General features: G+C 36.5%; 1 protein-coding gene across 10 annotated transcripts in view; it reads right to left on the reverse strand.

Annotated features, from left to right (window-relative positions):
* Positions 1-3,201: 3,201 nt before the first annotated feature.
* CD46 (CD46 molecule) overlaps positions 3,202-14,940 on the reverse strand; it is a 43,312-nt gene continuing 31,573 nt past the window's right edge. For 6 of the 10 annotated variants that reach the window (XM_009188238.2, XM_003893170.3, XM_003893169.3 and 3 more), the window contains 3 exons: positions 13,263-13,298; positions 12,686-12,749; positions 3,202-5,206 (listed from right to left, as the gene is read on the reverse strand). In XM_009188238.2, the coding sequence (XP_009186502.1) occupies positions 5,134-5,206; positions 12,686-12,749; positions 13,263-13,298 (173 nt within the window). In that variant the 3' untranslated portion in view covers positions 3,202-5,133. Of the gene's footprint in view, positions 5,207-8,355; positions 8,445-12,047; positions 12,107-12,685; positions 12,750-13,262; positions 13,299-14,940 lie in introns of all 10 variants that reach the window. The other 4 variants (XM_003893172.3, XM_003893171.3, XM_003893174.3 and 1 more) reach the window with 2 other exon arrangements.

The raw sequence follows: 14,940 nt of genomic DNA on the forward strand, positions 1-14,940 counted from the left end.
TCTGGCACAGTCAAATCTCCCCCTGCCTCCCTCTTAGAAGGACCCTTGTGATTACATTTAGGGCCCCACCTGGATAATCCAGGATAATCTCCCTATTTCAATTTTCTTAATCTCATCTGTACAGACCGTTTTGCCATATAAAGTAACATTCACAGGTTCCAGGTCTTAGGACCTGGATATCTTTAGAGGCCGTTAATATAGCCCACTACAAACAGCAGTTCTTAGGAACTCATTAGAAATGCAGACCTCAGGCCCCAACCGATCGATACCTTTTGAATCTTCTGATTCTAATTTCTGTTAAGAAGATCACCATGTAACCAGCTAGCACACTAAGATTTCAGAAGCATGATGCTATGGGAACCTAACCAAAGAATTCTCTAATCACTGAGTCCCAACTTAAATACAAATTTACAGACTATTTTTCCTAGGAACTCTTTCAGGTGAAGTATGTTAATCAGAAGATAGATAATTTTCCTGAACGCCATTCTGAAGTGCTTCTCCAAGCGTTTGTTTCTGAATTCTCTCTCAATGAAGCCACAAGCCCCAAACGCCAGGATAGTGGGGCTCCTGTTTACAGTAGTTTAGCACAGGGTTTGCCACTGCACCATATTATAATAGTGTGGGTTTTTAAAAAGCTACATGAGAGACGTAAATCTTATAAAGGAAGGTGGAGTCTCCTAACATCAGTTTTACTACCTCTGTACAGGTTTCCCTGGGTTATGTACTTTCAAGTCAGGAATCAGGACGGGTGGCTTTTTCAAATGTTATCTATACTTGTGGCAATTGGTTTACATTCTGCTGGTATGTGAGAGGGAAGGAAAAATTGTTTATTGACCACAGATCCACAATATTATACTTGTCCTATACTTAAGCAATAAGGGACAGCATTTAAAACTCTTTTAAAAATGTTAATTTTGGCTTGGCGTGGTGGCTGATGCCTGTAACCCCAGTAATTTGGAACACTGAGGCAGGCAGATTGCTTGAGGCCAGGAGTTCAAGACTAGCTTGGGCAAGATGCGAAAGCCGTTGGGGAAGCTAAGTTGGGAGGATCCCTTGAACCCAGGAGGTTGAGACTGCAGTGAGCTGTGATTGAGCCACTGAGCTCCAGCCTGGGTGACAGAGCGAGATCCTGTGTCAAATAAAAAATAATTTTGATCTCACAGAAGAAGAAGAGGGCTAGTCTTATACCATATCCCAAATGAAGTTTAAAATGTCTTCTGGGGAATCACAGCAATGACGGAAACTTCTGAAAAGTGACTTAAGTTTGAGCTGGTAAGGAAGGGATTGCCAAATGCCGTAACAGTCCACAGGAGGGCAGCAGTGCTCCGATTTACAAAGGATCAGTCATATTAATGTAACCTTTTCTGAGTGAGCCTGGATATTCTGATGAGAACAGTGTAGTCCAGGAAAAAAAAAAATCCGTATGTACAATCACTCAATTTTGAATCATTTCTGGAAGTTATTAGACTCCATGTTAAATCCTACTCAAGTACAAGTATGCAAAATTTAAAAATACGCAGAAAAGCTCATTCGTGGTTAAAATGTTAGCTGAAAGACATTACTAAGTTTTAGAATAACACAGAGTTGCCTGTTTCCCACAAACCCTAAAATCTACTTTAACACCACAAATTCATATTCCTTCTAATCTCAAGTCCCTTCAGCATTCTTCCGGATTTATTGTTAGTTACCTTACAAAGTAACTAACTCTCCCCATGTATTTTATGCCAATTTAAAAAATACATTACAGTCTCAAGGTCACATAAGATTTTCTAAAATGCTCTATTCATAGTCAGTATAATTTTCAGGCCGGGTGCAGTGGCTTACGCCTGTAATCCCAGCACTTTGGGAGGCCGAGGTGGGCGGATCACCTGAGGTCGGGAGTTCAAGACCAGCCAGATCAACATGGAGAAATCCCATCTCTACTAAAAATACAAAATTAGCCAGATGTGGTGGCGCATGCCTATCATCCCAGCTACTCAGGAGGCTGAGTCAGGAGAATCACTTGAACCCGGGAGGCAGAGGTTGCAGTGAGCCAAGATCGTGCCATTGCACTCCAGCCTCAAAAAATATATATACATATATATGTATATATACACATATATACATATATAATTTTCACCTAGTGTTTTATTAAACAGATTGTTTCAGTATTTTTATATTTGACAGATAGCGTTGTTCAGTTAGCCAAACGACAAAACCTTAAGTCTTCAATGAAATTTTCTGATTTAATAGGCTGAATTAAGAAAGCCATAATTTTCTTCTATAAGCCTTTAACTTCTATCTTTAAAAGTTTATATAGAAAAATTGACTGTGGGGCTTGAGATTTACTAATGCATGGGTTTTCAACCTTAGATGCACATTGGAATCATTTAGGATGCTTGAAAATCCCTACAGCCAAACCACATCCCAGATCAATTACACTGGAAATATCTAGGGATGGGACCCAGGTGTCCGTAAATCTCCCCCAGTGATTGCAATGTGCAGCCACGGTTGAGAAACACTGAAGCCTGCTCTGAGAAATTTAGCAATCCGACTGAAATCTGCAGAGAAAGCAACAATGATTTTTGCAGAAACAACCAAATCCTACTAGTTACATAAATTTTATATTTTGTTGGGACTTGGGTTTTTATTTAGCTCTACATATGCGTTCATGGGATGTAGAAGATATATCTTCTACTGGACACATGTATATATAGATGCTTAAATGTGGCTATCCCAAGGTTAGGTAATAATAAAGACTATAAGAGCTGGGCAGAAATCAGGCACAGTTTCATGGAAGGGTAATATCTGAGCTGGGCCTTGGAAGATGCATAGGATCTCAACAGGACAGTGTGTTTCAAGCTACAGTGAACTAGGAATACAGCAGAAAGCACAGGGGAAATGGTCAGGCTTGACTAAGAGTAGGTTATTTGAAGAAGGGCGATAGAAAAGGCTTGGGGAAGAAAGTTGGGATTTAATTGTAAAAGGTCTTCAAGTATCAGGCTAAGAAATGTGGACTTCATCCAGTAGGTAATGTGATGTCACTGGATACCTCTGTGCAGTATCTATGTGATGGGTTAGGAGTGGAGAAGCCTGGGGATACTTAAGGGTCTGAGCTAGGAGGGACAGGATGAATGGCGGTGGGAGTGGAATGGTTAGAAGACGGCCCCAATTAGAAACATACTTCGATTTGAGACAGAACCCAAATAACACATCATCATGAAACGTCTCCAAATGTACAATTTTATTTTAACAGATTTCAAGAGTCAATTTTTTAAAAAGTGAGCAATAAAGAACTTCTATAAGTGAGACTTCTCATTTTATAGCAAATACATTTTTGCAGCTTAAAAAATTTTCTTAAATTCATATACACTTCTTCCTGTCATTTAAACAAACTTCCAGAGAAAACTGATCTCCATATATTTAAGTAACAAATTTGACAAAATACATATTTATACATAGATCTCTAATATAAACATTAAATTTGAAAAATCAAATGTGAAGCAGAAACCGCTATACAAGTATATTGTATAATATTTATTTTATACATTAAAGTATTTGAATATACTTCAATTAGGTTTTAAAAAAACACCATTCCTTGCTTCTAAGTAATTGCGACATTTTTGAAAAGCATGTGACATGGGTATAAACTTCAACTCTGTGCTTACTTCAGAATTCTTGTTTGTTCTCCTCAAACTTTTATCTTCCTAAAGCATCTCGCCAGAGATTACAAAGGAAAGGAACATGTACAGAGCACTATAAACATGTCTTGGACAGTAAAACAGTATTTATTCTTCTACACTCTTGATTCTCCAATCATATCTTCCTGAAGGCAACGTTTCTTTGGCCCAGTTTGTGCAACTAAACATAAAATTTCAAAACACAACTTTTAACAGTGTGATCTGAATTGGGAGTGGCAGTCCCTGCTTTTCGCCCACTGGCTTCTTTGAAAGAAACTGCTTGGCTAAGGGACTCAGTAGAGGGCTGAGATCTGCCTGAGTATAAAGTGCTACCTGAGTTATATTTACTTTTTTCATTCCTTGGTACAATCAACAGCAAATAGACAAAGTGAAGTTACCTTCTTGAGATACATGGCTTACTTTGTACTCTGCCTTTTAGGAGATGAGGTAAGACACATACATAGGTAAGAGGCTTCTACTAGCCAAGGCAATGTAAATGGACTAAGATTCTCACATGACTTGAGGTTATCTCATGAATTTATTCTCTTCAAAACCACCTACTTTTAGATGGCATGTTTAACACCTCTCTTTATTTAAGGAGGGAAAGAAAAACACATGTAACCAGAATTCAGAGTGGGTTACTCAACCTAAGAGAACATATGGAGTTCTCTTTGGGAAAACCACAAGGCTACAGTGTTCACTTCACACCATGAAGTGGCACTCCTGTTACGGCTGTCAGAGTCCTCTCACTTCTTATGAAAGGATGCATCTGATTCTGAAATTACTGATATATGCGATCAGTTAGGGATGTTTTAAAAAGTGAAAACAAATGCCACACATACACTTTCTAGCTTTCTGAAATCACCAAACACATTACAAAAAATAGATAATTTACCCTATTAACTTTTAGAGAATTTTCCAATAATATTCTTGGTTAAGGAAGTCAAGCTTGTGCATATTCCCAATTTTCAGTGTTCTTGTTTTTAATGCACAAGAGCCAAAGTAGTATACACATATTCGTAAGGGCTTTTTACAACGAACGATATGTAAAATACATTCTATAGTTGGTGAAAGAATGAATCTTAAGAGTTGGCATTAATCTTTGAACAAAAAAGATTTCAAAGCCACTTTCTTTACAAAGAAAATATAATTTCATTTTGAACTATATTTCTTTAATTTTGCCAATTTTATAAAATACAGCACATCCCTGCTTTAATACAACCAGGCATGCTGTGCTGACTCGGTCCAATAAATCTAAGTGTTATTTAAGGGAAAACAGGCAATCTGTTCATACCCAAATTCATACAAGTTTCAAAGAAGCATCAAAGCATGCTACCTACATTCAAGCCACATTGGAATGTTAGTTAAGCCACAGTTGCATTCATGAGAGTGAAACTAGAGAATAACAACTGGGTATCTGAAGATTTTAATAGAGGTCAAAAGATGAACTAGCAAACGAGGTTGTGGAATCCACTCAGCCTCTCTGCTCTGCTGGAGCGGTTGATTTCATCTGGTAAGTGGCATATTCAGGTCCACCATCTGCTTTCCTGCAAACCAAGGTATAAAGATCGTGTCAAAGATAAATATAATTAAGTACAGAAATTAAATTCCAGAAGCCTATTCAGAAAATGAACAATTAAAAAAATACTTTATACTACTGAGTCGCTAACCTGGGAAATAAATTATTCTTTTAAAATAATTTCAAATGTTCAACTGGTCTCACTGTAAAAAAAAAAAAAAAACTTTCCTTTGTCCCAGTCTTATATTTCTGATCCCCTCCAAAACAAGAAATAGAGCAGTAGCATACAAAGTACTTAGTAACTATGTCCTCATTTTGATGTAGGGTCAATGGGAAAGACTGGAGACAAACGCATGCTTTCCTGATCCCTCCATTTTAAAGCTGTAGCTCTGGCACAGAACCTTCAAAAAGATAGTGGTTTTAACTGTTCAAGTATGTGATGCCTCATCTACCCCTCACTGTCAAGAAAATCATGTATTCCACTAAGAGTCTCCTAAATAACAAAAGTTTATGTCACACTTTTAGTATAACAATAGACATCTTTGTAAAACCTATTATTCTAGTCTAGTGCTGGCCAAAGATAGATGATGCCAGTCATACATGTAATTAAAAATTTTCCAGAAGCCACTTTTAAAAACACAAATAGAAAAAATAATTTCATTTTCTTTAACCCAGTATAAGCAAAATATTGGGATGTATTTTACATTTTTTTGCGCTTAGTCTTTGAAATCCAGTGTGTGTTTGACACTTGCAGCATACCTGACATTGGGCTAGCCACTTTGGAAGTCCTTAGCAGTCACACATGGCTACTGAATACTGAATTGGACAGCACAGCTCTGGTCCCTCCCTGCCTTAGTAAATTGACTTTAATAGAAAAATGAAAACCAAATTTGAACCAGTCATTCTTTACTAGTATGTGTGCCACAGCAAACACATTGCCTTTCCAATGTCACAGCTAAGCATGTTAATTTTGGATACTTTAATAACCCATGTATGCCTAGTGTTCCATTATTGGAACACTAAGCATGTGGAATTTATCTCCTACTGCTCAAGGTCATCGCCAGGGTCTGACGGCAAAAATTTAAAAACTTGCAACCTCAGGCATAAATGGGTTTGTTCCTCTTTCTTGGGGAGGCCATCATTATGGTTCTCCACTGTATCATTACTATACTTACAATATTGCAGTTCCCTAAGGACTGTTGTGATGACAGACTTAATGGTTTGGCCTGTCACTGAATTCTCCAAGACCACTATATTTTTCTTTTCTTTCCTTTTCTTTTTTTTGAGACAGACTCTTGCTCTGTCGCCCAGGCTGGAGTGCAGTGTGGTGTGATCTTGGCTCAATGCAACCTCCTCCTCCCAGGTTCAAGCAATTCATGTGCCTTAGCCTCCTGAGTAGCTGGGATTACAGGCATACACCACCATGCCCAGCTAACTTTTGTATTTTTAGTAGAGACAGGGTTTCACCATATTGGCCAATCTGGTCCGCCTGCCTCGGCCTCCCAAAGTGCTGGGATTATAGGTGTGAGCCACCGCACCCAGCCACCACTATATTTTTCTAAGTAAATATTTTTTTCCCATAGTAGTAGAATCTGTTTCTTTAAATACAATTTTAAATAGAAACCCAATCTATGCCAAAAATAAAAGGCATTAACATAAATTTAAAGAAACATTTATTGGATATAACAATGAAACTATTTTGAAGATAGCAAAATATTAACTACTGCATTCATTCAATTATCTTCAAATGTTTACAGATACCCTGAAGCTCAGAGAGTCTAAAAACTATTTTCGTAGTTGGCTTTAGCCTCAAAAGTGTCCTAAGAGACTAAGAAAATACAGTAGGCTTCCCTTGTCCACGGTTTCACTGTGCATGGTTTCAGTTACCCATAATCAAATACAGTCAAAAAATATTAAATGGAAAATTACAGAACTATATTTTAGATTGTGTGCCATTCTCAGTATCATGATGAAATCTCACACTGTCCCACTCCGTCCCTCCCAGATATAAATCATCCCTTCGTCCAGCATACCCACGCTGTGGACACTATGTGCCTGTTATTCAATAGCTGTCTTCGTTATCAGATTGACTGTCACAGTATCACAGTACCTGTGGTTAGGTAACCCTTATTTTACTTACTGGCCCCAGAGCACAACAGTAGTGATGCTGGCATATTTTTATAATTGTTTGATATTAGTTATTGCTGTTAATCTCCTACTGTGCCTCATTTATAAATTAAACGATCATAGGTATATATGTACAAGAGAAAACAGTATATATAAGGTTTAGTACTATCCCAGGTTTCAGGCAACCACTAGAGATATCCCCCCATGGATAAGGAGGAACTACTGTACATAGGACTGGGTAGGCCCAGACTGCCAATTCTGGTTAGTATGTTTTATCTTTATGTTTATGCTTTCCCCGTGATCAAAGACACCACTTTGCTTTTACTAAGAAATTGTCCTTCCAACTGGCCTTTGTAGATCCTGCTCCCAAACTTTTGATTATAACCTAGGGTAGGGCCCTCACATTATAAGACGTGGGATGCGTATCTCCCTCTCTTCCCAGCTCTGCAGACACACATTCTAGCACAAACAGAGGAATAGTTCCAATTCAGTTCGAAGACAGAAGGTGGACAGGGTCCAAGGGGTTAAGGCAATACAATCCATTTGAGGACTTTTTTGTTTCCTTTTATATGCTAAAAATATCCCAGCCCAGGGAAACTGATAAAATATCTTTACAGAGTTATTTATATGTTGGAATTGAATAAATTTACAAAACTAAGTAAACTATATTTTGGTTTCTATAAAAGGGCATTTTTCTTCCTTGTACTTAAAATGAGTTGACTCTGTGGTTATTTCCCAGTGGGCTCACACATTCTTACTTTTGGATTCACAGCTGTTTCACAAGGTAGAAGTGAGATAGTCTGATAAAAGGACTAGGGGAACATAACTCTATTTAAAGCCTACGTCAAAGCAAAAGCCTGTCAGTACACATTATGTTTTCAAAGGGAATGGTATAAGAAAACATCAATGTAGCAAAGGGAACAGGAATGTAAATTTCCTCTTTGATATTTACTGCCAATATCTCTTTGCTCAGGTTATTGGTATCTATATATCCACTGAGTATTTTTCAAAAGCAAGGACATCTGAAAATAAACAACAGAAAACAAATACCTTTTAATGATAAAAGCAAACCTCTCATCTCTTCTTCTCAGAGAGAAGTAAATTTTACTTCTCTGTGGTTCTCATCAGTTAGGTATGTGCTGAACAGAGGAAGGGAAAAGGGCTGAATAAAGTAGTGACTTCAAACCAAAAAGAAACAAGAGTAGCATAACAAGTGGAATAAAATCCAGTGTAAGAGAATAGCAGGAAAGCTGAGAATTAGGTTCATAACTTAAGACATTCTCATTCTCACTGAAGGACTGGAAACATGAATTTTGTGCTAGAAGCTACTTGAACTTTGAAGTCATATAGATCATCCAGCAGATAAACAGACTGGAAATTCCTGTTTAATATGTTTATCTTTGAAGCTATTTTGCATGAAGTGAATCATGTCAAAATGTTTTCAAGGAATAACAGATTGTTGGGGAGAAATGGTACTGGTCTCTAGCACCCTTGAATTTTTTTTTTTTTTTCAAGAGACAGCATCTCACTATGTTGCCCAGGCTGGTCTCAAACTCCTGAGCTCAAGCCATCGGCCTGCCTCAGCCTCACAAAGTTGCTGGGATTACAGGTGTGAGCCACCAAACCTGGCCTAACACCCTCAATTTTGAGGGAATACATTGAGTATGTATCAAATCCATGTAATATTATCTTAGAAATCAACTTTATGACGTCATGTATTTTCAGATTTCTCTGGACTTTTGCATTAAGAAGTTTCTTCTTGTGGCACATCTGTTTTCAACAGATGAGGGGATAGCCTTGCAAAACTTCATATTACATGGCGTCTCATATTTCTGAGATGGATCTAATTTTGTATAGATGCTTTCTAAACTAATTACAAAACATTTTTGTAGTTGCTCAAAAATTTTTGAAGGGTTAAATGCTCAAGAATTTGAGGGCCAACTAGAAAAACATTTAAGTTAATTTGATCCCTTTTTTTGCCCCATGTCACTATATGCCCCAATTACCTGAATTGACTGCTATTTTTAATAAAGTAATTGCATCAGTCAATATTAATGTAACATTAAAAGTCAGTTTAGGTTATACAAAATAATGAATACCATTAATGGAAAAAAGGAAAAACTATTTGTCACAGGTAATAAATATATACATTATGCAAATAACTTTCACTAACTTAGCCAAACTGTCACTTATCCAGGGATGCTTAGAGTTTTTAAAAAAAATGCATTTAAAAAAATCATTACAAGTAATGAAAATATTTATGTAAACAAAAGGCATCTCTTGTTCAGAAGCACAGTCATGCCATGCAATACAGGACTCAAGCAGTAGCAAAGACAGAGCTGTGGTTCCAAGACTAAAAAGTATGGTAGAAGAATTAGTAAAGAAAGGAAATGTGAATGGAAAGGGAAGGGAAGGAGCACGTGGATGGGACTGTTTCGGACCCATCGGTATCCTATACTGTTCTTAGCTGAGAGCTACGAAACATAAAAGTGGCAGAATAATCTTTTGGCCATTTTTCATCAAGTAATGTAAATGATGTTGGATCATCCAACATCTTAAAATGACTATTAACACTGTTTTTGTATTTTGAGGTGAAGGCTGCAGAAGAGTAATTATGTTCCCAAATCATCATAAATACCAGTTTACAACAAATACACTTTGGGCCAGGCCTTAGCAGCAATTTGGGATTATTTGTGTCTGCTAGCCTGCCTCCAGTTACTCCCGAAGTGGAGAAGTAACTCCAGACATTTTATAGTCTTTATAAGAAGTTTCTAAGGCCACAACAGCCAATCTGGGGGGACAAGATTATGGACATTAAACAGTGCAAAGAAAATAATGGAAATCTTTATGTTTTTTAAGAGTTAAAAAAGGTAAGAAAAGCCAACTACTATATATTACCCCATAGCCTTTTTTTAAGGATACATATGGATGAGGAATCTTAAAAACTTCAATTATCTTAAATATTAGAAACATTTGCCAATAAGCTTCATAGTGTTTCTTCAGACTTCAACACATCAGTAGTGGCCAACACCCGGGTCAGTGTAGACCAGGCACAACAGCAGCATCAGTACTGGGAGCTCACTAGACAGGCAGGGTCTCAGGCTCCACTCCAAACCCAATGAATCAGAATCTGTACTTTAACAGATTTCCAGGTGATTAATGTGCACATTAAAGTCAGAGAAGCATTGCTCTAGACTCTGAAGAAAGATAAACCACCCTCACATTCAATTCAGCTATCAAAATAACATGGAACTACAAAATAATAGATCCATAAAGAGAGCCCAGCTTTGGATTCGGCCATTACATATTATGCTGAATTTCCAGTCGGATATGTTCCTGTCATAAAAAGGGCAACATCTATTCTAAGAGATTCCCGTGCAGTTTATATTTTAAAGTTCAAAGGCAATTATGAGTTTCCTCTCTCACACCATTTTTTGGACTATTTTTCCTCAAGTTGTGCTACTATTTACAGGATTAATTATGTTGCATTGGCTCAAGATACCATACCTTCCCAAAATATTTTAAAATTTTAATGATGGCAATTGTTGATTGGACCCTATGCTGTAAAATAATGGGCTTTTAAAAAATCACTGGACAAATTAATTTTGGCATCTCAGTTCACTATTGCTACTGAACCTTTAATTTGGGAGTGTAATAGATAAGTATTTAGCTTTAAAAGACCCATTAAGGCCGGGTGCGGTGGCTCATGCCTGTAATCCCAGCACCTTGGGAGGCTGAGGTGGGCAGATTACCTGAGGTCAAGAGTTCAAGACCAGCCTGGCCAACATGGTGAAACCCCAGCTCTAGTTCAAGTACAACAAATTAGCCGGTGGTGGTGGCGCACAACAGTAATCCCAGCTACTCGGGAGGCTGAGGCACAGAATCCCTTGAACCCGGGAGGCCAACGTTGCAGTGAGCCGAGATCGCGCCATTGCACTCCAGCCTGGGTGACAGAGTGAGACTCCGTCAAAAAAACAAAACTAAACTAAACTAAACAAACCCATTAACTGCGAGCTAGAGAGAGTTTGATCAATACTTGTTAAGGAACCTTTAAAAATTCTGATGCAGTGATATTTTAAACAAAGAAGGAAAATGAGTAGACTGTGACTTTGTTTTGTTTTCTTTAGAGCTTGTTTCTACACAAACCTTATGGATTTGTAAAAATATTCCATTGATAATATTTTGTACTCACATTGTTGTAGATATGTAACCTTTAAAATATACAACTGATGGATAAATCAAATATGCATATTGTGTTCCATAAATACAAGATTTAAGATTCAAGTGAAGGGATTATGGGTATTTAAAAAGATAACCAAGTAATATAAAAAAAGTTTGAGTTCCTTATGAGTAAAGAATGTACTTTTATGACTTAGCCCAAACCTGATGATCAGTATAAAAGGAATATATATTATAAAACCATGAGTACCAAAAATCTTAAAATTATTAGGCTTGATTTCAAAGCTATTTCTAAAACTATGGGGGAAAACATTTTTTTAAAATCAATAAAAATGAATGTATATTATCTCTCAGAAATGTCAAAGCACCTAATCTTAGTCTATGTTCTAGGATTCATTCTAAGTCTTTTGTTAAATTGTAAGCTCTTTAACTAAAATTTGAGTTTGATGTTTAAAAACCCTATTTTCTTTAGAAGATATGTACTTGTACATTTTTCTTCTATTCTAAGCCCACTCACTTTTTACATTTTTACATATTAAAAGACACACAGTTAATTGAGGTACCTTATAAATTTAACCCCTCTCAGCAACTTTAACTTTAACCCCATCAGTTTTGCTGCAATCTGGTAAATTGAAAGAACATAAGAGGGAAATCGGACAGTGTTGTTTTGAATCTCCCAGTTTAACATGTATAAATAACAACTTTAAATGAAAAGACACCAAATTGGGTATTTAAATGAGATGCCTACATAGCTTCTTGCAACTAGCTAAGCTACATAGACAAGTGGAAACTTTCATTATAAAAATTCCAGTGAATACAACTGTCAAAGTCTCCACAGTGAAATACTTTAAATTTAATTTTGGAAACTAGTGCAATTTTGGAAATAGGGAATAGGGTAGAGAAGGCCTCATAGTGAGTGGTCCATGATTTGCTAAATAACTTAAACCTCAAATCCCAGAGAAATTTTTCTTAAAGTCATAATAGCTGTAGGAACTCTGCACAGATGTTTTTATGTTGTAGTGATGTTAGAAGTAGCTAAAATATTTTTAGCAAAGAAATGCAATTGGTAGGACACACTAATGCAGGCATTTAAAAAAAAAAAAAAAGATAGCATGCAATACAGATTACAAACTTAAGCTGCACAAAAGCATGTTAAGCATAAGAAGGACCAAGAAGTTAGAAGAAACATGCTTTAATTTACCCTTTCTTCTTCCTCCCTTGAAGAAATCTGTACAGGGCAACACAAATTACTGCAACTGCAACAACTACAAGAAATCAGGAAACAAATGACATATAATTCTGAAAACTAATCAAGATTCAAAATCTAGCAGAAGAAATAAATGTTGGTTACATTTCAGTGGTCAAATGTTATTTTATTTAAGCACCTACACATTTATATTCCATCCAGACTCTTTGCTATCTAAATCCAACTCCCCATAATCACTTACACAGTCCATAGTAAGTCAGAGAAAAGTCCTTGCTTAATTTAGAAAACTATCAAAAGCACATTTGGGAAGCCAACTAGTATTACTGATCATCTTGAGAAAATATGTATTACTTAGGCTTTGTTACTAAGTGGATATACAGAATATAACAGAATATAAAATCACTAACACAAGGGAGGTAGTAAGTACATCAAATAAAAGGTCAGGTTTTCCTAAATTGGTTTAACCAATTTACAAGCTGAAAAAACTATAGAAACTGGAAAACTATTTTTAAAACGCATGTCTTCACAATAATTTTTTGACTTAAGTGGTGTCAAAATTTGTGATACTTACCTATGACAATAACAATCAGAGCAATGACCCAATCATCTGAGAAAGAAAACAGTTCAAAGATGTTGAACACATGGATCTCCAGATAGCATTTATTTCGATCAGACCATCTAAACACTTGATAAGGTTTGGCTGTGTCCCCACCCAAATCTCATCTTGAATTGCAATTCCCATAATCCCCACGTGTTGTGGGAGGGTCCCCATGAGAGGGACCTCATGCTATTCTCGTGATAGTAAGTTCTCACTAGATCTGATGGTTTTATAAGTGGCTTCCTCCTTCACTTGGTTCTCATACTTCTCCTTCCTGCCATCATGTGAAGAAGAATGTGTTTGCTTCCCCTTCCTCCATGATTATAAGCTTCCTGGGGCCTTCTCAGCCCTGCAGAACTGTGAGTCAGTTAAGTCTCTTTCCTTCACAGATTACCCAATCTTAGACAGTTCCTTACAACAGCATTGAGAATGGACTAATACAAGACTACAGAGGAAAAAAAAAAATTTATATAGTTTTAGCATGACTGCTAGGGCATCCAGGTCATTTTGACCATAGAACCCTTCTAACCAGTTTCCAGATTAAGGGTTCCACTTGTGAAACTCTTAATGGGAACCTCATTTATCATTGTTTTTCTCTATAGCTACCACATCAAGTTATTTAGTGGTAAAGTTACTAGAATTCACTACATTAGAGGAAAATGATTTTTGAAAAGTATTATCCCATGAGAGTTGGTTTAGTTCAATAGTCATTCTGTCATTTCTTATTATTTTGATAGACATTTAATTTGTATTTTTTCCTCCAAAAGTGGATTTGTAGAGTGAGGCATGAATAAATTTCTATTATTCTATCACCCAGATGGTATTTACAGAGTCTTCACAAATAATACTTTATCTTATCAATCCCCTTCCCACCCTCTCTACTTCCGTACTCTGCCCTGCCCCAAAATTAAGACATAGTCCTAAATACCAATAGGATTCCCATAATAAATGAAACACCAGGGCACATGGATAAAAAATATACAGAGAAACCTGAGCATACATTTTTGACTATCTAGAGAACACAAAATCCTATAAAATCTTAATTTTTAGAAATGTTTCTGTCTGTAGTACCTTTGCTTCTAAACTGCCATTACTTTTATTAAACTGCTATAAGTCAAAGCATAAAGTGCTGTGTTCAACTCTGCTCTTCTCATCTCATAAACAGTTATCAAGCATTTAATGGTTTAAGATGGCAAATAGATTTACTGGCACAATGACACCTGGACAACAGATTTTGAAGGTAAGGCAAATACTAAAAAACAAGCCTAAGGTGCATTACATAAAATGATTAACCATTATTACTAAACTAGGCTAAGAAATGAAAGGTAACAGATTTTTGTTTTTACTGATTAAGAAATCTTTGTTTCATTGTCCTATATCACAGCTGTACTTTAGCATTTTTTTTAACATGCATTGTGTAAACTGCGTGAGCCTACATCAAGTGTGTTAAATCAGCTTGTTACAGAAAAAATAAACCCAACTCAGATTACTTTAAGGTTCATGTAATATAAGATATGAATAGAAAGAAAATTTATCTACAGATTACCATCACAAAATAACAATATAATGTGGAAAGAAAATTGTGTTTTATATATTTTGACCTACATACAAACACAGCATTTAAGAAAGTTATCTTACCCTACCAAGGATC

Source organism: Papio anubis, chromosome 1 (assembly GCF_008728515.1).
Source record: "Papio anubis isolate 15944 chromosome 1, Panubis1.0, whole genome shotgun sequence".
Classification (NCBI taxonomy): domain Eukaryota; kingdom Metazoa; phylum Chordata; class Mammalia; order Primates; family Cercopithecidae; genus Papio; species Papio anubis.